Consider the following 26814-nt stretch of genomic DNA (forward strand, 5'->3'; position numbering starts at 1 on the left):
ACATTAACGAAGTATTATATCTATATTTCCTTTTTCTACTTCCTTCTTCTTTTTATTCCTTCCTTTCCCTTTTTCTTTCTTCTTTTCTTTCTTTTTCTTCCTTTCTTCTTTCTTTCTTTCCTGTTCCATTTTATTTGATATTACTATTGCTCTTAATATCATCAATAAGAATTATACATTAACAAAGTATTATATGTATTATATCTATATATCCTTTTTCTACTTCCTTCTTTTTATTCCTTCCTTTCCCTTTTTCTCTTTTTCTTCTTTTTCTTTCTTTCTTTCTTTCTTTCTTTCTTTCTTTCTTTCTTTCTTTCTTTTTCTTTCCTGTTCCATTTTATTTGATATTACTACTGCTCTTAAAATCAAGAATTATACATTAACAAAGTTATATCTATATATCCTTTTTCTACTTCCTTCTTCTTTTTATTCCTTCCTTCCCCTTTTTTTTCTTTTTTTCTTTTTTTCTTCCTTTCTTTCTTCTTTCTTTCTTTCTTTCTTTCTTTCTTTCTTTCTTTCTTTCTTTCTTTCTTTCTTTCTTCTTTCCTGTTCCATTTTATTTGATTTATTTTATTACTATTGCTCTCAAAACTATCCATAAGAATTACCCGTTGAAAAAAGCATTCTCTCTCTTCTCCAACGCCTTCTTTTTCGCTTCTCTTTTCGCTCTTTCTCTTGCTTCATTTTACTTCGTGTTCCCTTTTGTTTTCGCTCTTCAAACTTCCAGTAAAAATGATACGTGCAGATTATATCTTTGCATCTCTCTCGTTATCGCTTCTACTTCCTTCTATTTTCTTTTCCGATCATACCACTGGTACTTTCTTCAACTTCACCCTATTTCGGTTGGTGCCAGTTCGTGTGACGGCTCATCAACTTTTAATAAAATTTATACATCTATTTTTTTTTTTAAATTTAAAAAAAGGAACCTTTTTATTTTTCCTTTAAAGAAAAACCAGGAGGGGAAGGAAGGGACTTTTGTAAAATTTTGTAAAATACTTTCCTTCCAAGGGAGGCTTATACTGAAAGGGACGTTTTAAACCAGTTCAGATCTGGGGTGTTTTGATGTACGATCAAACCAATGTCGAGCCCAGAGGGAGAACGCTATGGGTCCCCCAAGGGCTTTCTGCCCTGTTCCTTTCTGCTAGCATCCCTCCCCAGGGACCCCACACCGTGTATAAGAAACTTAAGCTGCCACACTCGACTCCCTACTTCGCCTCTACAAGCCCATCGTCCCTCCACCTTCTTCGGTGAGTTGCTTTTATCGGTTTTTAAAAAAAAAACGTTCGTTTTTCTCCTCGGGTCAAATTGGGGCGCAGCTTCTGATTCGCGATCTCCCCCTCCTGTAAGTTCCCCATGCATTTTTGTCTTTTGCAAAAAGTTGCTTTTTTAAAAATAAAAAAAATCTGCCTGCTTTTTTTTTTAAAGCAGCTTTTGGATTGGGAGAAGGCAGCCGAGCCTCCAGATTCAGGAGCAGTTTACCTCAGACTTCTGGTTTTTGGAGACTGAACTGTAAAAGATGGGGAAGGGGGGTGTGTTTGCCTGGGCATTCTGCTGGTTCCCAGGTCCCTTCCATCTCTGTTATTCTGCTATTATTCTGCTTGAGCAGGGGGTTGGACTAGAAGACCTCCAAGGTCCCTTTCCTCTCTGTTATTCCACTCTTATTCTGCCTGAGCAGGGGGCTGGATTAGAAGACCTCCAAGGTCCCTTCCCTCTCTGTTATTCCACTCTTATTCTGCCTGAGCATGGGGGGTTGGACTAGAAGACCTCCAAGGTCCCTTCTATCTCTGTTATCCTGCTATTATTCTGCTTGAGCAGGGGGTTGGACTAGAAGACCTCCAAGGTCCCTTCCCTCTCTGTTATTCCACTCTTATTCTGCCTGAGCAGGGGGCTGGACTAGAAGACCTCCAAGGTCCCTTCTATCTCTGTTATCCTGCTATTATTCTGCCTGAGCAGGGGGCTGGATTAAAAGACCTCCAAGGTCCCTTCTATCTCTGTTATCCTGCTATTATTCTGCTTGAGCAGGGGGTTGGACTAGAAGACCTCCAAGGTCCTTCTATCTCTGTTATTCTGCTATTATTCTTTTATTCTGTTTGAGCAGGGGGCTGGATTAGAAGACCTCCAAGGTCCCTTCCATCTGTTATTATTCTATTATTCCGCTTGAGCAAGGGGTTGGACTAGAAGACCTCCAAGGTCCCTTCTATCTCTGTTATTATTCTATTATTCCGCTTGAGCAGTGGGTTGGACTAGAAGACCTCCAAGGTCCCTCCTATCTCTATTATTCTGCTATTATTCTGCCTGAATAGAGGGCTGGATTAGAAGACCTCCAAGGTCCCTTTCTTCTCTGTTATTCTACTATTATTCTTTTATTCTGTTTGAGCAGGGGGCTGGACTAGAAGACCTCCAAGGTCCCTTCCAGTTTCTATTCTATTCTAAGGAGAATGAATGAGAAGGAAAAGGATGCCCCATTTTATTGCAAATGTCCATTTTTATTTCGGTTTAAAACCAAAGCAGGAAATCAGTTTGGAAATCAGGTTCGCCATAATAAATAAGGAATAATAATAAATATATGAAATCTTAGCTGCCCGAATCTCAGTGTTTCCAAGGAAGCAAAGCACCTGAACAGATTCTTGGATCTTAAAAACACTGGGATTTTTTTAAAAAAAATTCAAATTTTATTGCAATCCTTAACTTCTGGCAGAGGCTTATAAGTGACTAAATTTCCCTTTGGGTGTTAAAAGCCAGTGCTGTGAACATAATGTAATAAATATTCAGTGGATCGTTAAGCTAATGTGTTCTCATTGAATACATTCGCAAATCCTTTTATCTCTGAAGAGCCACACCCGTTGCTTAAAGCCAACCACATAGTTAGCCGGAATTATAAGGAAGCATTATTTAATTTTCGGGTGGCCTGAGCTGAATTAATGTTTGGATAAGGTGGTGGCTTTTTTTTTTCAAATTTGTACCTATTTACTCAGCTTGATGAGAGTCACTCCTTCACAGAGATTGAATATCCAAGCCTGAAGTTTTAAGCTCATCCCTTTAAAAAAAGAATTATTATTTAAAGATACAGATTTATTTTTCCTACGCCACTTCCTCTTTTTTTCTCCCCTGCTGGCCTCTGCCCTTCTCCTCGAAACTGCAAAAACTGTATTTCTGCAAAAAACTCCTTCATGAAAAAGATTTGTCTACTGTTTTGGCTACAGCCCTGGCAACGGATCGGGGCGATAGCTGAGCTTGGAAACAAGTAGATTCAGGAGGTGGGTGGGTGGATGGATGGATGGATAAGAGGGAGAGAGAGAAAGAGAGAAGATTGGCAGGCAGATGAGGGAGGCCGGGAGGAAGGGAGGAAGAACTGGGAGAAGGAAGAAAGGGAAAAAAATGGAGATGAGAGGAAGAAAAGAGAGAGGGAGGGAAGAAAAATAGAAAGAAGGAAAAGATAGTGTCAGTTTCAGATAGACAGATAGAGATGGATGGATAAATGGATGGATAGATGGATGGATGGAAAAGCTAGAAATACAGAAAAATTAGAAGAAAAAATGCAGATAGACGATAGATACTGTAGATAGACAGATTGGATGGATGGATAGATAGATAGAAAGAAAAAAGAAGAAAAATGCAGATGATAATGTAGATAGATTGGATGGATGGATGGATAGAAAGACAGAAAAATTAGAAGAAAAGTGTAGATAGATGATAGATACTGTAGATAGATAGATAGATTGGATGGATGGATGATAGGTGAGAATGATAGATAGATAGATAGATAGATAGATAGATAGATAGATAGATAGATAGATATAGATAGATAGGCAGATAGAAATATAGAAATATTTGCCAGCTAACAAAGGCAAATCCGTCCTCAATTAACTTCTGCAAATATTTTGAGATGGTGATGCCTCTGTATGCGTGGAATTACTTCGCTTTAAGGAAACTCCGGTCTGCCCCAAACCTTTTCAACTTAGCTGGACACGCCAAGGACCAATATTAGGAGTTCGCGAGGGTGGGGTGGGGTGGGGGGGTTTGGAGGGGGGGGCACTGCCCTTATCTGCTCACACCCACTTCCGTTGAAGTTGCACAAACGTTTTATCTTAATTTCTCTCGTGATCCTTTGCAAGGCCTCCCTTGGTTTTTGAAACACGCCCGCTTCAAACTTTGCTCCGGAATCCAGGCCCCCAACTCCCAGCAGCCACAGCCAGCCGAGTAAAATCTCTCCCCCCCCCCCGGGCGATGGGGAAAGTCAGAACATTAAGCGAAACCCTTACCTACCTGAGTGGAAAGATGGCCACACCAAATCCAGCGTGATTTTGCAAAAAATGAAATAAAAATGCAACTTGGCTCACTTTCGCGAGCTCTCTGTTTCAAGCTCCTGAGTCTCTTTTTAGCCTTTTAAGTCTACTCTCCAGGGTGATTCTGGGGGTTTAAAGAAATACATATATACATAAATACATACACACACACACACACACACACACACACACACATATAATATACATACATACATATGCATATACCAATACATACATACATATACGAAGAAACATTTAAAGAAATATTTAATCAATCATTAATCAACTATTTAAAGAGAGAATTTCATTTCAAAGCAGAATCACTCGATAGCTTGATATCTATACATTTCATCAATAGATAAATTGCTATAAATTTAAATCAATGTATAAAGGGCTACAAATTTAAATCAACGGACAAAGGGTTATAAATTTAATCGATGGATAACAGAATCCACAGGTTTGGTCAATCAGAAATCAGCACATATTGGAAAAAAAATAGGCAGCTAACGCAGAGCCTCTAAAGAACGCACACCCCTTCTCTCTAAAACCAAAAATTCAGACTCAAGGTTAAAGATTGAAAAAAAACACCAAAGTTAAGATTTTTAATCGGACAAATTCCAAATAAAAGAATTTAAATGGGGGGAAGGGAAGCACCTTAAAAAAAATTAGCTTACATCAGGCAACAATTACCAATAGAACCAACAGAAAAACTGGCATTTTTTTAAAGCTAGTGATTCTCAAACTTGGAAACTTTTAAGATATGTGGATTTCAGCTCCCAGAATTCCCTAGGTAGCGGGAAATATTTCTCATCCAGAGGAATTCTGGGAGTTGAAGTCCACGTAGCTTAAAAGTCGCTAAAACGAAGAAATGAGCAAGTAAAGATAACGGTTCCCTTCGCACGTATGTGCTAGTCGTTCCTGACTCTAGGGGGCGCTGCTCATCTCCGTTTCAAAGCCGAAGAGCCAGCGCTGTCCGAAGACGTCTCCGTGGTCATGTGGCCAGCATAACTCAACTCCTGAAACCGCACGGAACGCTGTTCCCTTCCCACCAAAGGTGGTCCCTATTTTTCTACTCGCATTTTTCACCTGCTTTCGAACTGCTAGGTTGGCAGAAGCTGGGACGAGTCACGGGAGCTCCCTCCGTTACGCGGCGCTGGGGATTCGAACCGCCGAACTGCCGACCTTTTCTGACCGACAAGCTCGGCGTCGTAGCCCCTGAGCCGCCGCGTCCCTCCACGTATCTTAAAAGTTGCTAAAGGAGGAGAGAAAAGTTGGAATATAAAAAACAGGTTGGAAACTTTGAAGATAGGTGGACTTCAACTCCCAGAATTCCCCAGCTGGTGGGAGGGGAAGCGTTTCTCAGCCAGGGGGATTCTGGGAGTTGTAGTCCGCGTCTCTTAGAAGTCGCTAAAACCAAGAAATGTTGAAATAGAGGAAGCAGAGTATAAAAATGACAGTTATTACAAAGACCAGAATTTAAATGCAGGAGCAGAAATAATTTTCGAGAGTAAAATCAGAGAGTGACCCCCTTCCTGTATGTCCATGTGTGATTGATGGACCCTCTCCCCCATTTTTCCTCTTCCAGACAGTCCTTGTTGCCCCCTGACCCATGGAGACCCCTTTGGAGAAAGCCTTGGCCACTCTGGTGTGCACCTTTCACAAATATTCGGGCAGAGAAGGCGACAAACTGACTTTGAGCAGACAAGAATTGAAGGAGCTGGTAAAACAAGAGCTGGGTTTGGGAGAGGTAAGTGATCGGGGGGGGGGGGAAACACGCCCCTCGCTTACCGGGCGACGCTAAACTGGGCATATTTGAAACATAAATGCCAGGGGGGGAGGAATTCCAGCCCCGAAGCAAACAAAGCCGGATAACAAAACTCCGGAACTCACCGCAACAACCGTAGTCGGAGATGGGTAAATGTTACGGTGAATCTCGAACCCAGAACCTTTCCCTTTCCCCCGTTGCAGAAAATGAAGGACCGTGGGATCGACAAGCTGATGGAAAGCTTGGACAAGAACCATGATGATGAGATCGATTTCAAGGAATACACCGGATTTCTCACGGCCCTTTGCATGTCCTACAACGAATTCTTCCAACAAGATGCCAAATGAGAAGCGTCCTTAAAAAGGGGGGTGGGTGGGAGAGAAGGAAAGACCCCCTCTCCCTTCTCTTAAGTCCTCCTTCAAGCATCTCTCCATAATATATCTCGATATCTAAATTAATAAAATGATCTTCCCAAGGTTTGAGAAAAATGAAATAAAGGGGACGCCGGGGAGGAACGAGGAAAAAGAAATTGCGATCGTCTTAACCGTCTGTTTTTGGGTGACGTGTAAAAACTTTTGCCACCGGTTCTCTGGGCGTGGCTTGGTGGGCGTGGCTTGGTGGAAAGGGTGTCATGTGGCTGGGTGGGCGTGGTCAACTTTTTAAATTTTTAATGTATTTTTTACTATGTATTCTCTGCCGTGCGATCGTGGGAACCTTTCCCCCGCACTTTTTAAAGCATTTTTTAACTACCGGTTCCGGTGGATAGGTAGGGGAAAAAATCTTTAAAAAGTTGGTAAAAGATTCCCACAATCGCACGGCAAAACTAATTTTTCTCTCTCCACTTTTTAAAGTATTTTTTTACTACCAGTTCGGGCAAATAGGCAGGAAAAAAAATGCTTTAAAAAGCGGAAAAAAAGCTTTCGACGATCACAGGTGGGAAGCTTTTTTATTTTTTTAACTACCGGTTCAACAAACCTGAACAAACTGGTAGCATTTTCACCCCTGCCTTGAGAGTAAAAGGAAAGAAATTAGATTAAATTTCTGGGCGATGGGGGAAAAAAAATATTTCTCCCACCGCAATCGTGGGCAATCCAGAAACGCAAACCCAGATTCACAAGCTCAGGCTTGCAAAGTGGAAGGAGAGATACCAGATTCAGTTCAGTTCCCTCCAGGAAGGTAATTAAAAATATGTTAAAATCCCTTTTTCTATCTCGAAAGGGCTTATAGCCTGACAACGCAACCACGCACTCTTGGGTTGGGTTGTGAACAGGATTGTATTTCTGCAAAAATCCCTTCTGGCCACCCACAGCAGGAAGCGGGTGTGAAAAATCAGGACGTTCAAGTTTGTGCAACTTCTCTCTCCCCCCCCCCCCTCCGCCCCGCCGACTCCCACAAGGGAGATGAGATGAGAAGGTTGCAGCTTCACACTTTTGTGTTGTGTGAGTCTTGCCCCAAGGTCGGTAGGGGGGAAAAAATGTGCACCAACAACAAGCACAAATTCCCCTTTTCTCCAGATAATTACAGGAAAATTTTGCCAAAGGAATAGGAATATTGATTTATTCCGTGCCTATTCGTCCATTTAAAAAAAACAGCAACAGGCCAATGTGTACAATCTCATTTTCTCAGTCGTTGGGAGTGGAATTACGATTCGGAAAGAGAGAGAGAGAAAACTGAGAAAGAAAGAGAGGTAGGGAGGGAGAGAGGGGGGAAGGGAGGGGGAAAGAAAGAGAGAAGGAAGGAAGGAGGGAGAAAGAAAGAAAAAAGAGGGAGGGAGGGGGAAAGGGAGGAAGAGAAAAAGAGAGAGGGAAGGAGAGAGAGAAGAGAGAGAAAGAAAGAAAAAAAGAAAGGAGAGAGGGAGGGGAGAAGGGAGAAAGAAAAAGAAAAAAGAAAGAAAAAGGAGGGAGAGAAAGGAGGTATGGAGGAGAGAAAGAAAGAAAAAGGAGGGAGGGAGAGAAAGAGAAAAGAAAGGAGGGAGAGAGAGGGAGAGAGAAAGAAATAAAGAAAAAAGGAGAGGGAGAAAAAGAGAGAGAAAGAAAGAAAGAAAGAAAGAAAGGAGGGAGGGGAAAAGGGAGAAAGAAAAAGAAAAAAGAAAGAAAAAGGAGAGAGGGAGGGAGAGAAAGAGAAAAGAAAGGAGGTAGGGAGAGAGAGGGAGATAGAAATAAAGAAAGAAAGGAGGTAGGGAGAAAAAGAGAAAGAAAGAGAGAAAGAAAGAAAGAAAGAAAGAGAGGGAAAGAAAGAAAAAGAGAAAGGGAGAAAGAAAGAAAGAAAGAAAGAAAAAGAGAAAGGGAGAAAGAAAGAAAGAAAGAAAGAAAGAAAGAAAGAAAGAAAGAAAGAAAGAAAGAAAGAAAGAAAGAAAGGGGAGGCAGGGAGGAAAAAAAACGAAGCAAAGGAAGAGATCAAGTTTCTAGCCCTCAGGCTAAAACTCAATCCACCTGCTTTGAATAAAAGGGAGACAAAAGGGCAGGGAGTGGTTTCAACTAGCATCGGATTTAATAGCCGCAAATTGAAGGTGGGCTGTCCGATATGCAAAGCTAGGGGGAGGGGCTCCTTCCTTTCCATCCAATCGGACGTCTCTTGGGGGGCCGGGTTTGACCAGGCCAGGCCCCTCCCCTCCTGATAAATCTGGCCTCTCCCCTGGGTGTTTCTCCCACTTTCCCTGCTCCAGCCGTCTGCTGACATCTCCTCCTCCTCCTCTTTTTGCCGTGAGTATTCCTCCCTTCTTCCCATTTTCTCCTTCGTTTCTTCCTTTTTTCCCCCCCCTCCTTCCGAAAACTTTGGGGGATGTTGGAGAGGAAGAGGAGGGGCTGATCTTCCTCCCCTCCCACCCATCTACCCCAAAGGAAAAGTGGGTTTTTTTGGGGTGGGTGGGGGAAAGTTAAGGAACTTGCAAAAAAAATAAAAATTCAGCCAATCTGGGAAGATAGGAGAGAAAATAACTAATTTTGGGGGGTTTCCCCCCCTCCCAATGCAGCTTCTGCCTCCTGGAGCATGTGCAGAGTGCCAAACCCCCCATCCTAGGGGCCGGCTCCTTTGCAACGCGGCATCCAACGAATTTTAAATCCGTAAGAAGGATCCAGGAGATCTCTAGACTAGAAGACCTCCCAGGTCCCTTCCCTCTGTGTATATTCTGCTATTACTCTTTGATTCTGCTTGAGCAGGGGGCTGGACTAGAAGACCTCCAAGGGGCCCTTCCAACTCTTATTCTCTTAAATAACAGGGGAAAAAAGGAAGCAAAAAAAAATCTCTTCATTGGCTGGAGAAAGGATGCCCCGCGTCCCATCGAAAACTTTATCCGTTTACCCCACCCAATCACCGTGCCATCGTGCCAGGGTGCCACCCTTAGCGGGAATAAAAGGCGCAACATGGGTGGGGCCCGTTGCCACCCTAACACACCCCACACAACGTCCTTCGCTCACAACAACAATCCGACTGGCTGGCGGAGTAAAACTTTCCAAAGAATTTAGAACTTTTTTTTCCCCTCCCCAATTTTTGATGCCCCCTGGTGGGAAGACGTGGGGAAGGCAATTCGAACGCAGCTCTTTTTTTTCGTGGGGAGGTGGGGGGGGCTCAATTCGAACGCAGCTCTTCAAAGTTTTCCATTTCTTTCAGCGTCTTTTTGCAAAAAGCAGAAGTAACTTGGGCGGAGTCCTTCAAAGACGAGGAAAAGGAAGCGGGGGGAAAAAATAGATATTGAAAATTTTGCCCTTCAAAATGACCCCTTTGGGGGCGTTTCCGATCGGGCTCAGGATGATGGGGGTGGGTGGGATAGCCGGCCGAGACAGAAAATTGGATTTTCTATTCATTTATTTTTAACAGCGCTGTTGGGATTAGAAGCGCTGGCCTTGTCGGAGAGCTTTTGTGGGCCTGGGATGTGTTGTGAATTCGCAAAGTCACAGCTGGCACGGAAGCGTGGATGCCATCTGTGGCACTGCCGGCTTAAATTAAGTCAAAGGAGAGATAGGGAGAAAGAAGAAGAGAGGAGGAAAGAGAGGGAAAGAAGGAAGGAGGGAGGGAAAAAAGAGAAAGGAGAAAGAAGGGAGGGGAAGGAGAGGGGAGGAAGAAAGGAAGGGAAAGGAGAAAGAAGGCAGGAGAAACGGGAGGGGAGGGAAAGAGAGAGGAGGGGAAAAGGAAGGATGGAGAAAAGGAGAGGAGAGGAAGGAAGGAGAGAGGAGAAAGAAAAGGGGGAGGGGAAAAATGAAAGAGAGAAAAGGAGAGGACAGGAAGAAAGGAAGGAAGCGAAAGGAGAAAGAAGGCAGGAGGGAAAGGAAGAGGTGGAGAAAAAGGAAGGATGGAGAAAAGGGGGGAGAGGAAGGAAGGAAGTGGAAAGAGAGAGGAGAAAGGAAAGGGGGAGGGAAGAAGACAAAAAGGAAAGATAGAGAAAAGGAGAGGAGAGGAAGAAAGGTAAAGGAGAAAGGGGAGGGGAGCTAAAGGGAGGAGAGGAGAAAAAGGAAGGATGGAGTAAAGGAGAGGGGGGAGAGGAAGGAAGGAAGGGGAAAGTGAGGAGAAAGGAAAGGTGGAAGAAGAAAAAAGGAAAGAGAGAAGGAGAGAAGAAAGGGAAAGGAGAAAGAAGGCAGGAGAAAGAAAAGGGAAAGGAAGGAGATGAGAGGAATGGGAAATGAAATAGGAAGGATGGAGAAAAGGAGAGGGAGGGAAGGAAGGAAGGAAGGAAGGAAGGAAGGAAGGAAGGAAGGAAGGAAGGAAGGAAGGAAGGAAGGAAGGAAAAGAAGACAGGGAAGGAAAAGGACACAGAAGCGAAGAGGTCCGATAATCCAGAGGGAAATGACCGTTATATGAACTTTTTCTGCAAGATTTAGTTATTTGCAAAGCAAGAAAGCGTTCGTTCCTTTTGAATTTCCTTTTGGGCCCAAGCGGGAATTGGGGGGGTCAGTCTAGATGACCTCTGGCCTCAAATGTTGACCTGAATATTCTGAAAAAGGAGGAAAGCATCGGGAGGGTGCAGAGGAGAGAATAGGCAGTTGGGAGAGGAAAGGAAGGGAAAAAAACCACCCAGAATTATCGGTGGAAGAGAAAAAAGGACGGGTTTTTTTAAAGGTAGACTCTTCCTAGACAAAGAGGCTCCACAAGGAGAAAATTGAAGAGTGAGAGGAGGAAAATCCCAGAGACAAAGAGGGTGTTTTTCTGGGGAATTGGAGCCCAGCCCAGCCTGAAGGGAAAAAAACTTTTGATATCCTTTCAACGGGGTCATTAAAATGAAATCACAGCTTATAATCAAAGTCGCTTTGGAGCCCGGAGGGAGGAAATAATTAAAGAAATAAAATAAAAAGCAAGATATTCAGGATGGTGGACTTATTCAGATGACGCCCTTCCGAGGTCCTTTTTGGGTGACTCCCATCCCTGGGGAAAGAGGGAAAAAATCCCCCCTTTTTTTGGAAGCTGCTTTTGTTTTTCTTTTTAACAGAGAAAAAAATTGTAAACCAGGCAAGTTGCAAAAAATGAAAGAATATTTTTTCCCCACCCCGCCGGTCCGAATCGCGAAGAAAATTGGAGGGAAATAAATTTAAAAAATAGAAATAAAGATGGGGAAAAAGAAGGCGTGAAAAGCTTTGGATTATTATTTTTTTTCCCTTCCTTTGTTCCTTCCCGGTTTAGATCCTCTCTCGGGTTCCGAATTCGAATCATGGCCAGGCCTGTAGATCAAGCTCTCTGCACTTTGGTGGCTGTTTTCCACCAATATTCGGGGAAGGAGGGCGACAAGAACACCCTGAGCAAGAGCGAGTTGAAGGAACTGATTCAGAAAGAGCTGACCATCGGCCCAGTAAGTACACGGGGGGGGGGGGGGGGGAATATAAAAGATAATTTTTCTAACCATGAGGACTAGTCTCTTGATTCAGCCGACGGCAGCTCTTTGCCCTCCCCACCTGTATTATTATTATTATACAATTGTATCACAGCGGCCAGTTGTTTCGCCGGATTTGGCATTGGTTACTAGTCGGGCCCCACCCAGGGGCCTAGGACGTCGTAACGTCTTTTCGTAATATGCGTGCAGATCCAAGCAGTGCGGCTTTTTGCATTTGACTGATGGGGATTTTGTCAATTTTTAACTGTTTTAAATGTAATTCCAGTGCTTTTGGAATAGCACCCAGTGTGCCAATTACCACTGGAATTACCACTGCTGGTTTGTGCCATAGTCGTTGAATTTCGATTTTTAAATCCTGGTATCTTGCGATTTTTTCATGTTCCTTCTCGTCAACCCCGCTATCCCCTGGTATTGCGATGTCTATGATTGTGACCTTATTTTTCTCAACCAGTGTGATGTCTGGTGCATTATGCGCCAGTATTTTGTCCGTTTGTATACGGAAATCCCACAAGATCTTGACCGTCTGATTTTCGGTGACTTTTTCAGGCTGATGTTCCCACCAGTTTTTTGCTGTTTTGATATTATAATTTTTGCATAAATTCCAATGGATCATTTGTGCTACTGAATTGTGCCGCAATTTATAATCAGTCTGCGCGATTTTTTTACAGCAGCTGAGGATGTGATCGACAGTTTCGTCAGCTTCTTTGCAAAGTCTGCATTTGGCATCATCAGAGGATTTTTCGATTTTGGCCTTAATGGCATTATTATTATTATTATTATTATTATTATTATTATTATTATTTTAGTCATTAAACATGAAACTCAATCAACTGAATTATTATATATTATATTATTATTACTTTAGTCATTAAACATGAAACTCAGTCAACTGAATTATATTTATTATTATTATTATTATTATTATTATTATTATTATTTTAGTCATTAAACATGAAACTCAATCAACTGAATTATTATATTATATTATTATATTATTATTACTTTAGTCATTAAACATGAAACTCAGTCAACTGAATTATACTATTATTATTATTATTATTATTATTATTATACTTTAGTCATTAAACACGAAACTCAGTCAACTGTATTATTATTATTATTCTTAATTATTATTTATTAATTTTTCCTTCCTTTTTTCACCCCCAGAAACTGCACGAGAACGAAATCAAAAGCCTGATGGAGGATTTGGACCGAAACAAGGACCAAGAGGTCAATTTCCAGGAATACGTTACTTTCCTAGGCGCCTTGTGCATGGTTTATAATGAGGCTTTGGTAGGCTGAATGGATGAGAAAACCGGGGAGAGGTGGGGGGGGAGAGGACCTGAAAGAAAACCAGGCCCTCGGGGAAAATTTAAGTAGAGTTTAAAGAAAATAAAAAGGTTTTTTTCCAAACTTTCTGGCTGGTCTTTGTCTTTTTTGTTGTCATTCCAAAAAGTTGTATTCCCCCCCCCCCCCAATCCCTACTCCCGGGAACAAAAAATCCGTTTCCCGTATCCATTTGGGAAGGTCCTCGACTTACGACCGCAGCTTCTGTCATTACGCGAGTCACGCCCCTCCCACAGGCGTTGACTCAGATCACGGCGGGAGGAGAGTTCAGCGAGGGAGAGGATCCAACTGCAAAGCTATGGATATGCAAAGCTAGGGGGAGGGGCTCCTTCCTTTCCACCCAATCGGACGTCTCTTGGGGGGGGCGGGTTTGACCAGGCCAGGCCCCTCCCCTCCTGATAAATCTGGCCTCTCCCCTGGGTGTTTCTCCCACTTTCCCTGCTCCAGCTGTTTGCTGACACCTCCTCCTCTTTTTGCCTGTGAGTATTCCTCCCTTCTTCCCATTTTCTCCTTCGTTTCTTCCTTTTTTCCCCCCCTCCTTCTGAAAACTTTGGGGGATGTTGGGGAGGAGGAGGAGGAGGGGCTGATCTTCCTCCCCCCCCACCCATCTACCCCAAAGAAAAAGTGGGTTTTTTTGGGGTGGGTGGGGGAAAGTTAAGGAACTTGCAAAAAAAATAAAAATTCAGCCAATCTGGGAAGATAGGAGAGAAAATAACTAATTTTGGGGGGTTTCCCCCCCTCCCAATGCAGCTTCTGCCTCCTGGAGCATGTGCAGAGTGCCAAACCCCCCATCCTAGGGGCCGGCTCCTTTGCAACGCGGCATCCAACGAATTTTAAATTCGTAAGAAGGATCCAGATCTCTAGACTAGAAGCCCTCCCAGGTCCCTTCCCTCTGTGTATAATTCTGCTATTACTCTTTTATTCTGCTTGAGCAGGGGGCTGGACTAGAAGACCTCCAAGGGGCCCTTCCAACTCTTATTCTCTTAAATAACAGGGGGAAAAAGGAAGCAAAAAAAATCTCTTCATTGGCTGGAGAAAGGATGCCCCGCGTCCCATCGAAAACTTTCCCCGTTTACCCACCCAATCACCGTGCCATCGTGCCAGGGTGCCACCCTTAGCGGGAATAAAAGGCGCAACATGGGTGGGGCCCGTTGCCACCCTAACACACCCCACACAACATCCTTCGCTCACAACAACAATCCGGAGTAAAACTTTCCAAAGAATTTAGAACTTTTTTTTCCCCTCCCCAATTTTTGATGCTCCCTGGTGGGAAGACGTGGGGAAGGCAATTCGAACGCAGCTCTTTTTTTCCCCTCCCAGGGAGAGTGGGGAGGTGGTGGGGGGCTCAATTCGAACGCAGCTCTTCAAAGTTTTCCATTCCTTTCAGCGTCTTTTTGCAAAAAGCAGAAGTAACTTGGGCAGGGGTCCTTCAAAGACGAGGAAAAGGAAGCGGGGGAAAAAAAATATTGAAAATTTTGCCCATCGAAATGACCCCTTTGGGGGGCGTTTCCGATCGGGCTCAGGACGATGGGGGTGGGTGGGATAGAACCCAGAGACGGGGAAAAAAAGAAGGCGAGAAAAGCTTTGGATTTTTTTTTCCCTTCCTTTGTTCCTTCCCGGTTTAGATCCTCTCTCGGGTTCCGAATTCGAATCATGGCCAGTGCTTTAGAGGAAGCTCTCGGCACTTTGGTGAATGTTTTCCACCAATATGCGTTGAGGGCGGGCGACAAGAACACCCTGAACAAGCGCGAGTTGAAGGAACTGATTCAGAACGAGATGACCATCGGCCCAGTAAGTACACAGGGGGGGGGGGGATATAAAAGATAATTTTTCTAACCATGAGGACTAGTCTCTTGATTCGGCCGACGGCAGCTCTTTGCCCTCCCCGCCTGTATTATTATTATTATTATTATTATTATTATTATTATTATACAATTGTATCACAGCGGCCAGTTGTTTCGCCGGATCTGGCATTGGTTACTAGTCGGGCCCCACCCAGGGGCCTAGGACGTCGTAACGTATTTTCGTAATATGCGTGCGGATCCAAGCAGTGCGGCTTTTGGCATTTGACTGATGGTGATTTTGTCAATTTTTAACTGTTTTAAATGTAATTCCAGTGCTTTTGGAATAGCACCCAGTGTGCCAATTACCACTGGAATTACCACTGCTGGTTTGTGCCATAGTCGTTGAATTTCGATTTTTAAGTCCTGGTATCTTGCGATTTTTTTCATGTTCCTTCTCGGCGACCCCGCTATCACCTGGTATTGCGATGTCTATGACTATTATTATTATTATTATTACTATTATTATTATTATATTTCATTAAACATGAAATAATCAATTGAATTATTAATAATTATTATTATACTTTATTCATTAAACATGAAACTCAATCAACTGAATTATATTATTATTATTTTAGTCATTAAACATGAAACTCAATCAACTGAATTATTATTATATATTATATTATTATTATTACTTTAGTCATTAAACATGAAACTCAATCAACTGAATTATGATATTATATTATTATATTATTATTACTTTAGTCATTAAACATGAAACTCAGTCAACTGAATTATATTTATTATTATTATTATTATTATTATTATTACTTTAGTCATTAAACATGAAACTCAATCAACTGAATTATGATATTATATTATTATATTATTATAACTTTAGTCATTAAACATGAAACTCAGTCAACTGAATTATATTATTATTATTATACTTTAGTCATTAAACATGAAACTCAGTCAACTGAATTATATTATTATTATTATTATTATTACTTTAGTCATTAAACATGAAACTCAGTCAACTGAATTATATTATTATTATTATTATTATTATTATTATACTTTATTCATTAAACACAAAACTCAGTCAACTGTATTATTATTTTTCTTAATTATTATTTATTAATTTTTCCTTCCTTTTTTCACCCCCAGAAACTGAACGAGAGCAAAATCAAAAACATGATGGAGGATTTGGACCAAAACAAGGACCAAGAGGTCAATTTCCAGGAATACACTGTTTTCCTAGCTGCTATGGCAAAGGTTTACAATGACGCTTAGAAATAATAGGCTGGCTGGATGGGAAAACCGGGGAGGGGGGGGGGAGAGGACCTGAAAGAAAACCAGGCCCTTGGGGAGAATTTAAGTAGGGTTTAAAGAAGGTAAAAAGAAAAGTTTTTTTTCCAAACTTTCCGGCTGGTCTTTTGTCTTTTTTTGTCGTCATTCGTTCGGGAAAAGGACGATTTGTTCCCCTCTCCCCCCCAAAAAATATAATCAAAACAGTTCCAAGAAGTTGTATCCCCCCACATCCCTACTTCCGGGGGGGGGAAAATCTGCTTCCCGTATCCATTTGGGAAGGTCCTCGACTTACGACCAGAGCTTGTCGTTAAGCGAGTCACGCCCCTCCCACAGGCGTTGACTCAGATCACGGCGGGAGGAGAGTTCAGCGAGGGAGAGAATCCAACTGCTTGTGGGAAGCGGGAGTTTGGAGGGGAAATGAAGATCGGGTTGACCGTTTCCCAGCAGCGTCGCAAATGCAGAACGGTCACTAAAGGGGACGGCCGCTAAGCCGAGGACAAGCTGTATGCTGAAGACGAGCTGTTCGGGTAGATGGGGGGGGAGGGGGAAAGGACTTTGGGGTTCAAACCATGTCGGGGGGGTGGTTTGCTAGGACAGGCCTAGGCTCTCCTGCTTGGGCCCGGGGTTGGACTAGAAGACCTCCCGAGGTCCCTTTCCGCCTTAGGATTCCAACAACATTTCGAAAAGCTACAGAAAGGCTTCTGGCAGGGAAAAATGACTCTGGGTGCCTAAATCCCGACGGCCCAGTCACAAATTATTTAATATAAGTCAATCATTATTAAAATGATTTCAACTGCTTTCAAATCGAGACGCCTGTCAATCAAGCTGACAGACACCCAAGAGCCAAAACTCGCCCAACGCAGGCAGCCCGCGACTTATGACTGCCAGGGACCCCAACGTGGACGGTGTTAAGTGTGTTCCGCCCCATTTTACGACTTTCCTCGCCGCTGCTCAGAGGATCGCTGCAGCTGACGAGTCAGCGACCTGGTTGTTAAGTGAATCCGACTTCCCCCCCCGCCCCCCCTTGAATTTGCTGGTCGGTATGTCGCAAGAGGGCTTCCGCGGGACACGGTCCTAAGTATGAGTCGGTTGACAAAGAGTCTGAATTCTGACCGCAGGATCAGGAGAAACAGCCCCGTCGTAACTTTGAATGGTCGCTAAACGAACCGTTGTAAGTTGAGGACTACTGGGATCTTCCGGAAGGTGGTTTTTCCTGCTACGCCCCGGCCTAAGTCCTCCGTTTCTAACGTTTTATCACGCTCTTGGAAACCCATCTCTGTCTCCGAGACCGCCAGGCAGTCCCATCGAGGTTAAAACGGGTCAGGTTGAAAAGGGGAGGGGTGTCTCGCAGGCCAAGGGGGGGGTTCGTTTCCTCCATGGTGTGAGTCCCACTCCATAAGCTCTGATTGAACAAACCATAGTTTCCTGCAAACCCACAACTCTTCTCTGGGACGACAAATTTCGTCCTGAGGGGGGAAAAAATCCTTCCCTTGAACGAAAAACCAGAATTAGGGAGGTAATTTTTTTTTAAAATTAATGGAAATCCCCATTTTAGAGCCGGGGGGATGGGACACAATCTCGATAAACTCTGATTAAATAAACCATAGTTTCGTTCAAGCCCACCACCTCTTCCTGTATAGGCATGGGGATGGACTAGAAGACCTCCAAGGTCCATTCCAACTCTGTTATTCTATTCTATTCTATTCTATTCCATTTCATTTTCTGGGAGGACAAAATTTTGTCGCGCGAGAAAAACAATCCTCCCCTTTGAACCAGAATTAGGGAGGTATTTTTTTCCAAAATTGGTGGAAATTCCCATTTTAGAACCAGGGGGGGAGGGACATCTTGATAAACTCTGGTCGAATAAAAGAATTTTAGTGCAAGGCCACCACCTCTTCTCCGGGACGACAAATTTTGCCGCGACAAAAAATTTCCCGCCCCTTGAACGAGAAAAAATTTCCGTCTCTTGAACGAGAAACCAGAATTAGGGGGGTATTTTTTCCCAAAACCAATGGAATTCCCCGTTTTAGAACCAGGGAGACACTCTTGATAAACTCTGGTCGAATAAAACATAGTTTTGTACAAGCCCATCACGCCTCTTCTCCGGGACGACAAATTTTGGCGTCAGAAAAATTTCCCCGTCCCTTGAACGAAAAACCAGAATTAGCGGGGTATTTCTTTTTAATGTCTGGAAATCCCTGTTTTAGAGCCGGGGGACGGGGGGGACGGGGACGACACTCTCGATAAAACTCTGGTCGAATAAAACACAGTTTCATGCAAACCCACCATCTCTTCTCTTTTGTCATGAGAAAAACATTTCCTTTCCTTGAACAAAAAGCCAGAATTAGCGGCGTATTTTTTCCCCCAAAATGGCTGGAAATCTCGTTTTAGAGCCGGGGTGGGGGTGGGGGGCGCTCTCAATAAACTCTGATCGAACAAGCTAGAGTTTTGTGTAAGGCCACACCTTCGTTAGCACACAAGAGCTGGTACGACAAACCGGTTGTGAGATCAGGAAGCGCCCCCGGGGGGGAAAAAATCGAGCCCTCTTCCCGTAAGGAAAAAAAAAAACCAAAACGGATTAGGGCGATATTATTCAACGTTGCTGGAAATCCAGTTTTGGATTTATCGGGAATTATAAGCAAATCGACCCGTCCCGCCCTCTGGAATAAATAAAGGGAAGCCTGCAGATCGTAAATTATGCCGTTGCTACATGGCCGAGCTCTCTGCACATACTCGGGAATGTCTTTGCGTCGTTGCGGTCTTGGGACGGAGCCAAATCCGGATTCTCGACTCACCGTCGTTAAATATGGGGCATTCAGGGAGGGGGGGGAAGCCCACCACCGCACCTCCAAAGTGAGCACTGACCTGCCTCAAAGCTGGCTGGGAAGACGAGATGGACGGAACGGAGTCGCCCTCCAAAGGGGCCGAGGTAGACTGGCCGGCACGAACAAACACGCCACGCGCTCTCTCTCCGTGGTAGCCTGGCTCTGTATACATACACACCCCTGCGGAATCGGAAGACGGGTGTGCCCAGAGGTTGTGACCTGTTAACAACTGCCGTGCTGTCAAAATATTTTTGTGTAGATCAGGGTGCGGAGAGAGAAGGACGCACAAGAGCGGGAAATCATGATAATTCACATGTATTTAAAAAATAATAATAAAATCATTCTGGTTCATCTCCTCCTCTAAGGGGGAAGGGAAGTGGAAGGAGGCGACAAGCCGGGCCCATGGCTGACCCGGATTGGGGGTGGGGTGTCCTCCCACCAGCCCACCCTTCCCGGCCCTCGGCTGCTGGTCTTCGACATCCGACGGATTAAGAATGCAAAAGTTAGAAGTGCCTTAACTAGAAACTAATTCTCCTTCATCTCTCCAGGGTGGAAAAAAAAACGGCAGTTTTGAGACAGAGAGAGAAAGAGAGAACGAGAGAGAGGAGGAGAAAGAGGAAAAGGAAACAGAGAAAGGGTTATGTACAGAATTCTTTAAAAATAAAAAAAGAGAGAGCAAGAAATCGATTAGGCGAGAAAAATTAAGGGTGGTGGGGAAACGATAACAAAATGATTGACATTCTCTCTTCTCTCCTCTCCCTCTGGTTGCCACCTTGTACAGAAACGATACACAGGTAGAGTTACAGGGCGAAAGATGGCTGAGATGCTTTCACATCGCCCTGTTCCTTGTTTTGAGGGGTTCAGAAGGTGACCCCCCCCTGATCTCGCCCAACCCGGAGACGTCTGGGAAGGAGCTCCCCTCCTCGCTTCGTCCGCTCGTCCGGTCCATCGGACACCAGGTGGATTTGAAAGGGCAGCTCTCCCACTGTCTCGTTGCCCCTGCTCAAGTCCCTTGAACCTGGGGCCGGCCCTGCCTCTTGGCCAAGCGTGGAAGCATTCAAGCGACGGAAGCTACAGGGGTCTCCCCAGGTGGGGTAGGGATAACGCGGCGTTTGGGAAACGGGGAGGAAGCAAAGCGCGAATTGTCCGCTCTGTCTCGATCGGGTCCCCGAGGATTGGTAGCGCGGCCCGGCCCCGTTTGATTCTCCACGGCTCGTGAGGGTCCTGCTGTCCCGGCCAGGGACGGGGTGGTGGTGTGGTGTGTTGTGGGGGGGCTCTGGGCACCCCTCGTGTTCACTGGAGCCGGTCGGTGCGGAAGGAGTCTTCAACAGACGGATCAGTCAGCAGGACGTAAGGGTCGCTCAGCATATTGAGTCCATCCAAGCTCAGCGGCTCAATCTTCAAATCCTCGTCCAAACCCAGGGAAGCTGCGTCCATTTCGAAACCCGGCATGCCTGCCAAGACGCTGGCGATTTCTTTGGAGATGCCAGGCGGGGAATCCCCTACGAAGGAAAATCAAGACACCCACAGCTACATGACTGGGCGTGGAACGAAAGGCCAATCGGGACCCCATCGCAAGCAGAAATCGCGGTACAAAGAGCTAGGATACAGAATCCAAATCCATCCTACTATTACGGCTACAACAGTTGTGTCGGGAGCATCGAAGCGGGTTGAAAGAATTTACCTCCCCACTGCCCGCGAGGACGCCCAGTTGGGGGCTCCTTCTGTATCCCCGTGAAGTTGCCCACTGAAGTGGAACCGAACTCATCTATCTACTCGCGGTTCCCCTGCTTTCAAACTGCCGGATCGGCAGGAGCTGGAGCGAGGGACGGGAACTCATCCTGTCGCGTGGCAGCAACCAGGTCTCAAACGCAACCCTGCTCAGCGTCCTAACCAGATGAGCAAACTGAGCTCCCAAATCTCGTTTGATCTTTTGGGAACATCGGGGAAGGGGGGGGATCTTGAGATAAATCTCTCGTTTGATATGGGAGCCATCCATTCTAAAGCTGAAGGCGGCTACTTCCACGCACCTCACCCATTTTCTACCCACCCGCTGCAAACCCGCCGGCGACCGTTACCTGTGAGAATGATGTTAGGAATGGGACCATGGCGGCTGCAATTACTCAGGTTCTGACGACCGAGTAAGTGGGGATCGTTCATGGCGGTGCTGTTGCTACTGTGGCCGCCCCCTCCGCCCACCGGCGGTCCCATGTTGTCGCCCGGCGAGTAATTTAAGGCACCCATGTCGTCCATGAAGGCGTTGCTGTTGAAGGCAAAACCTCCCGTCATGTTGTCGACAAAGCTGTACTGGTCGAACTGCGGGGAAGAGAAGATGCGTACGTCCCGTCATCGGAGGGTTGTCTTCAGCGCCAAGCAATGGGGGTGAGACTACATGGCCTCCCAAGACTCCCCCCCCCCCCACTACGAGCCTGGGAAATCGGTAAGTGGGAGGGAAACTCACGTTGCCAAAGCCGAAGTCGCTCAACGGCTGGTTGAGCTGGTGCTGGTACATGGAATTAGGCTGGTAATGCGTCGGGTAGGGACAGGGCGGTTGAGACGGCTGGCGGGATTGAGGAGAGGTAGGGACTCCTCCAGGCACCGGGTGCTGGGACTTCTGGCTGTGTTGATGGAGCACGCCTGGCTGGCTGTAAGGGTAGGGCGGAAGCCGCTGGTCTGCAGGGAGCTTGCTGGTGTCCAACGGTACCCCCTGGAGATGGGAGGGAAGAGTCAGAAAGGGAGACGGTCACGGGTGGGTACGACATACGCCTTTGGAGAGGGAGGGAGGCACTCTTCACACCTGCTGCGCCAAGGGTGTCAAACTCAAGGCCCGGGGGGCGAATCCTGCTGAGATCTGGCCCACCTTTTGTTGCCCTGGAAGCAAGAAAGGTGCTTCCGCCAGCGAAAACAGAGCTTGCGAGAGCCGCGGGGATCTCCGTTTCTGCTGGCAGAGGGTTGCAGGAGGCTGTCGCAGCCGAAAACGGAGTTCGGGAGTCTGTTACCTCTGGCAGAGTGCTCGGGCCACTACAGGTACCCCTGACATGAGTGATGTTGAGTTGGCCACGCCCCCCTAACCCCCCCGAGGTCAAACAACCCTGATGCGGCCCTCAATGAAAACGAGTTTGACACCCCTGTGCTACGCCCATCTGCTATGCTCAGGGTAGGGTCTTAAGATGGATGTGGCTGGTCCACCGGCCCACCTCAACCCCTGGCCGGATCTCCAACCTCCGAGAGATTATAGGTAATCCTTGATTTACGAGCAGAACGGAGCTCTAAAGTTTCTGAACAACTGTGGCCAGGAAGGTCGTAAATCCCACGTCGCTGTCTCGCTTAACGACAGACGTGTCGGACTCCCATCGTGGCCGTGCGTCAAGGACTACCTACCTCGAGTTACCAGGACCGGAAGGGGGAAGAAATAATTTGAAGCGATCCTTAGAAAGGACGGAAAGGGGGAGGTTGCGGAAGTTGAAATGAGATGGGAAAAGAAAGTGAAGCACACAGAAGGGGGGGAGGGAAGGAAGGAGGGAGGGAAGGAGGAAAAAGAGGAGGCCGGGTGTGAGCACAAAGGGGAGGGGATCACACACGCTCCCGTCACAAGCCTCCTCCCCCCCACCCTCCCGAGTGCGTACCTGGGTGATGGAAGACAATGTTGGTGACATAGTTGGCGAAAACTGTTTGGGGTGTTGTCGTCTCGCTTCTCCAGGCATGGGGAGAGTCAGGGGGCTGAGGGGGACCCTGCGCCGGGGGGAAGCGTTCAGGGGGGTGTAGGAGGCGGCCGGGGACGAAGCGGTGGAGGAGGAAGAGGAGGAAGAGGAGGCCGGGCCCCCAAAGCCAGGGGGCGGCTGGTGGTGTGGATGGGGCGGTAGGGGCAGCCGGGGGTTAGCCGGGAGGGGCGGCATCGCGTGGGCGCTGAGCGAGGTGGGGAGGGAGGGGTTGCTGAGCGAGGTGGATAGCGAGGGGGTGCTGAGGGAGGAAGGCATGGACTGGCCGCCAAGGGGGAGGGCGCCGGGCGCCGGGTGGGGGCGTTAAGCGAGGACTGGAGACAGGGGTTACTGAGGGAGCTCTGCATAGATGAACACAACCCTGCGTGGACACAAAAAAATGAGAACAAAAAGAACCATAAATCCATGAGACAACCAAAAGCCACACACACAAACACACACACACACACGAGATGGCCGATTGTGGGATATCACGGCCTCCAGGGACTTCCGGCCGTGATGGCGGAGCGATGAGAGTTCGAGCAACGTCTCCTCTCCCGGAAACGGCAACCCCTCGTTCCCTCCGGGGTGGAGAAACGGTTCGATTGGACACAAGTGTACAACACAAACACACACACCCACGCAATGGAATAAAATGCCAAACATCTGCCAGGACATATGAAAAGATGGATGGGGCATCTGCCGTCGGGCTCTCCCGGGTGCAAACAGACGAACGAGATGAATCGTCCTGCTTGATAAATTTCGTGGGGTTTTTTTTGAGGGGGGGGAGAAATAAAATTTGGAAAAGCTAGAGATTCAAACTTCCCTTTTGTCATGTTGTCCTCGCACGCTAAATATATATCTCCGATCACGCCTTCCCTGCCCGGCAACACATTGTCGGATAAGAAGCCCCCCCCCGACCCCCCCCCCCAGTAACCAGTACCTGGAGGGTCGTAGCCGTGGCCAAGGCCCATCCCGCCGCTGATACCCAGGTGCGTCATGGTGTTGGCCAGGTTGCTGGTGCTGCTTCCGCCGCTCAGGCTGGGATAGGACGACTCCTCCGGGTCGAGGGGCGTAGGCAACGGGGAAGGGAAGTGCAGGTTGGTCAGATCGGGCAGGGAGCCTCCCGTGTTGAGGTTGGACGGGAGGAGAGGCAAGTTGGCAGGCTGGTCGGGGGACGGGAAAATGCTGGAGGAAGGAGGAGGAAGAAGAAGAAAAAAAGGATTGGATTAGGTTAACGTTAGGCGATTCTATTCTATTCCTTATTTCCTATTCTTATTTAGTATTATTTGCTGTTCTATATTCTATTCTATTCTATTTTTATTTCCTACTCTCATTTCCTATTCTATATTCTATTCTTTATTCTATTCTATTCTTTATTCTATTCTTATTTCCTATTCTATATTCTATTCTTTATTCCAATCTATTGTAATCTTATTTCCTATTCTATATTCTATTCTATTCTTTATTCTATTGTATTCCTATTTCTATTTCCATTCCTATATTCTATTCTATTCTAATTTCCTATTCTATATTCTATTCTTTATTCCAATTCTATTCTATTGTATTCTTATTTCCTATTCTATATTCAATTCTATTCTTTACTCTATTGTATTCCTATTTCTATTTCCATTCCTATATTCTATTCTATCCTTATTTCCTATTCTATATTCTATTCTTTATTCCTATTCTATTCTATTATTTCCTATTCTATATTCTATTCTATTCTTTATTGTATTCCTATTTCTATTTCCATTCCTATATTCTATTCTATTCTATTATTTCCTATTCTATATTCTATTCTTTATTCCTATTCTATTCTATTCTATTATTTCCTATTCTATATTCTATTCTATTCTTTATTGTATTCCTATTTCTATTTCCATTCCTATATTCTATTCTATTCTATTATTTCCTATTCTATATTCTATTCTTTATTCCTATTCTATTCTATTCTATTATTTCCTATTCTATATTCTATTCTATTCTTTATTGTATTCCTATTTCTATTTCCATTCCTATATTCTATTCTATTCTATTATTTCCTATTCTATATTCTATTCCATTCTATGTTCTATATTCTATTCTTTCTCTATTCTGTTCTATTCCATTCCATTCTAATTTCTATTCTATTCTTGACTTTATTCTATTCTATTCGTGACGAGAACGCCGCTTCTACTCACTGGATTCCAGGCACCTCACAGGATCTGGGACGGGCGGAAGACGAAGAGAACTGAGGAAGAGAAAGAGCCGGTTATTGGGGAGGGGGTTTGAGGAGGGGGGTTGGCACCTGGTGGAAGAGGCCGCATGGGGGGTGGCGAGGCCTGGCTTCTGGAGCCGATGGGGCCGTGCCAGAAAAGCCACCGAGAGGCCCTGGCACCCACCTTCTTGGTGTCCCAAGGTTTCAGCGACTGCTTCTCGTCGTCCAGGAGGTTCTCTTCGATGGAAGGCACTTGGAAGAGAAACACTGGCAGGAGGAAGAGATGGCACAGTCAGGGTGGGGCCTCACTTCCCACGAAGGAGTTTTAAGGGAAAGAGAAGGGGAGGAAAGGAGGAGAGAAACAGAAGAAGAGAGGAGAGAAAACAGAAGGAAAGAAGAGAAACAGAAGAAGAGAGGAGAGAAAACAAGGAGAGGGGAAAAACAGAAGGAGAGGAAAGGAGGAGAGAAGAGAAACAGAAGAAGGGAGGAGAGAAAACAGAAGAGGAGAGGAGAGGAAAGAAGATAAGAGAAACAGAAGAGGAGAGGAAAAACAGAAGAAGAGAGGAGAGAAAACAAGGAGAGGGGAAAAACAGAAGGAGAGGAAAGGAGGAGAGAAGAGAAACAGAAGAGGAGAGGAGAGAAACAGAAGAAGAGAGGAGAGGAAAGGAGGAGAGAAGAGAAGAGAAAGAGAAGAGAGGAGAGAAGAGAAACAGAAGAAGAGAGAGGAGGGGAGAAGAGAAACAGAAGAGGAGAGAAGAGAAGAGAAAGAGAAGAGAGGAGAGAAGAGAAACAGAAGAAGGGAGGAGAGAAAGATGAGGAGAGGAGACGAGAGGAAAGAAGATAAGAGAAACAGAAGAGGAGAAGAGAAACAGAAGAAGAGAGGAGAGAAAACAAGAAGGGATGAGAGAAAACAGGAGAGGAAAGGAGGAGAGAAGAGAAACAGAAGAAGAGAGGACAGAAAACAAGGAGAGGAGAAAAACAGAAGGAAAGGAGGAGAGAAGAGAAACAGAAGAAAAGAGGAGAGAAAACAAGAAGGGAGAAGAGAAAGCAGAAGAGGAGAGGAGGAGAGGAAAGAGGATAAGAGAAACAGAAGAGGAGAGGAGAAACAGAAGAAGAGAGGAGAGGGAAGGAGGAGAGAAGATAAGAGAAAGAGAAGAGAGGAAAGGAGAGAAGAGAAACAGAAGAAGAGAGGAGAGAAAACAGAAGAAGAGAGGAGAGGAGGAGAGAAGAGAAACACAAGAGAGGAGAGAAAAGGAGGAGAGAAGAGAGAGAGAAAAAAGAAGAGACCAGAAGAGAAGAGAAAAAAGGAAATAGGAAAGAAAAGAGGCCAGAAGAGAGACGTAAAGTGAAATAGAGAAGGCCAGAAGAGAGAAGAGAAAAAAGAAGAGAAAAGAGACCAGGGGAAAGAAGGTTGCAGCCTTCTCTCGCTCCTTCCCACTCCGCAAATTAAGAAAAAAAATTCCAACTTTTAGTAGCAAATGCTGATCCCCTAAAATTGCTTATGCGAAAAAGCCAGGCAAAGACGTTGGGGGGGGGGTGCTAAAGAGGAGGGGTCTTCCTTACCTTTGCTATCCGCATCCATATCTAGGTAACCTTTAAAAAAAAAAGGAGAAAAAAAAATGAAGAAAATGTAGAAGACAGCAGGAAACATTGTTGGGTTAGGGTTAAAATCAGGGCTTCCCATCAGTTCGGCTCCTTGAAGAGGGCTGGACTTCAACTCCCAGGATTCCCACGGCTGGCTGGAGGATTCTGGGAGTTGAAGTCCAGCCCTCTT

At 45.4% G+C, this 26814-nt stretch overlaps 4 protein-coding genes across 4 annotated transcripts in view; 3 read left to right on the forward strand and 1 right to left on the reverse strand.

Annotated features, from left to right (window-relative positions):
* The first annotated feature begins 5884 nt into the window (after window positions 1–5884).
* On the forward strand, window positions 5885–6548 carry S100A5 (S100 calcium binding protein A5). Its single transcript, XM_014063978.2, has 2 exons — window positions 5885–6033; window positions 6255–6548. The coding sequence occupies exons 1-2, from the start codon at window positions 5896–5898 to the stop codon at window positions 6396–6398; spliced, it is 282 nt and encodes a 93-aa protein (XP_013919453.1). The 5' UTR covers window positions 5885–5895; the 3' UTR covers window positions 6399–6548.
* Window positions 6549–8609: 2061 nt separating this feature from the next.
* Window positions 8610–13282, forward strand: LOC148048668 (protein S100-A6-like). The gene is made up of 3 exons (XM_087705076.1): window positions 8610–8753; window positions 11662–11827; window positions 13037–13282. The coding sequence occupies exons 2-3, from the start codon at window positions 11690–11692 to the stop codon at window positions 13169–13171; spliced, it is 273 nt and encodes a 90-aa protein (XP_087561202.1). The 5' UTR covers window positions 8610–8753; window positions 11662–11689; the 3' UTR covers window positions 13172–13282.
* A 365-nt stretch (window positions 13283–13647) lies between these two features.
* LOC148048669 (protein S100-A6-like) lies at window positions 13648–16330 on the forward strand. Its single transcript, XM_087705077.1, has 3 exons — window positions 13648–13695; window positions 14842–15007; window positions 16174–16330. The coding sequence occupies exons 2-3, from the start codon at window positions 14870–14872 to the stop codon at window positions 16297–16299; spliced, it is 264 nt and encodes an 87-aa protein (XP_087561203.1). The 5' UTR covers window positions 13648–13695; window positions 14842–14869; the 3' UTR covers window positions 16300–16330.
* Window positions 16331–19441: 3111 nt separating this feature from the next.
* Window positions 19442–26814, reverse strand: part of CRTC2 (CREB regulated transcription coactivator 2) — a 20763-nt gene continuing 13390 nt past the window's right edge. The window contains 9 exon segments of the mRNA XM_087705078.1: window positions 19442–20644; window positions 21221–21458; window positions 21604–21849; window positions 22769–23128; window positions 23131–23222; window positions 23784–24028; window positions 25024–25073; window positions 25225–25307; window positions 26604–26633. Coding sequence (XP_087561204.1) covers window positions 20436–20644; window positions 21221–21458; window positions 21604–21849; window positions 22769–23128; window positions 23131–23222; window positions 23784–24028; window positions 25024–25073; window positions 25225–25307; window positions 26604–26633 — 1553 coding nt within the window. The 3' untranslated portion in view covers window positions 19442–20435.

Source organism: Thamnophis sirtalis, unplaced genomic scaffold, assembly GCF_051295495.1.
Source record: "Thamnophis sirtalis isolate CommonGarterSnake01/CBP01778 unplaced genomic scaffold, rThaSir2_p1.2 scaffold_2, whole genome shotgun sequence".
In the NCBI taxonomy this organism is placed as follows: Eukaryota; Metazoa; Chordata; class Lepidosauria; order Squamata; family Natricidae; genus Thamnophis; species Thamnophis sirtalis.

Bases quoted from the DNA above. Each gene is read 5' to 3' on its own strand.
- S100A5 (XM_014063978.2), top strand. From the start codon at position 5,896: ATGGAGACCCCTTTGGAGAAAGCCTTGGCCACTCTGGTGTGCACCTTT. The intron at 6,034-6,254 runs GTAAGTGATCGG...CCCCCGTTGCAG, and splicing joins AAGAGCTGGGTTTGGGAGAG to AAAATGAAGGACCGTGGGAT.
- LOC148048668 (XM_087705076.1), top strand. From the start codon at position 11,690: ATGGCCAGGCCTGTAGATCAAGCTCTCTGCACTTTGGTGGCTGTTTTC. The intron at 11,828-13,036 runs GTAAGTACACGG...TTTCACCCCCAG, and splicing joins AAGAGCTGACCATCGGCCCA to AAACTGCACGAGAACGAAAT.
- LOC148048669 (XM_087705077.1), top strand. From the start codon at position 14,870: ATGGCCAGTGCTTTAGAGGAAGCTCTCGGCACTTTGGTGAATGTTTTC. The intron at 15,008-16,173 runs GTAAGTACACAG...TTTCACCCCCAG, and splicing joins ACGAGATGACCATCGGCCCA to AAACTGAACGAGAGCAAAAT.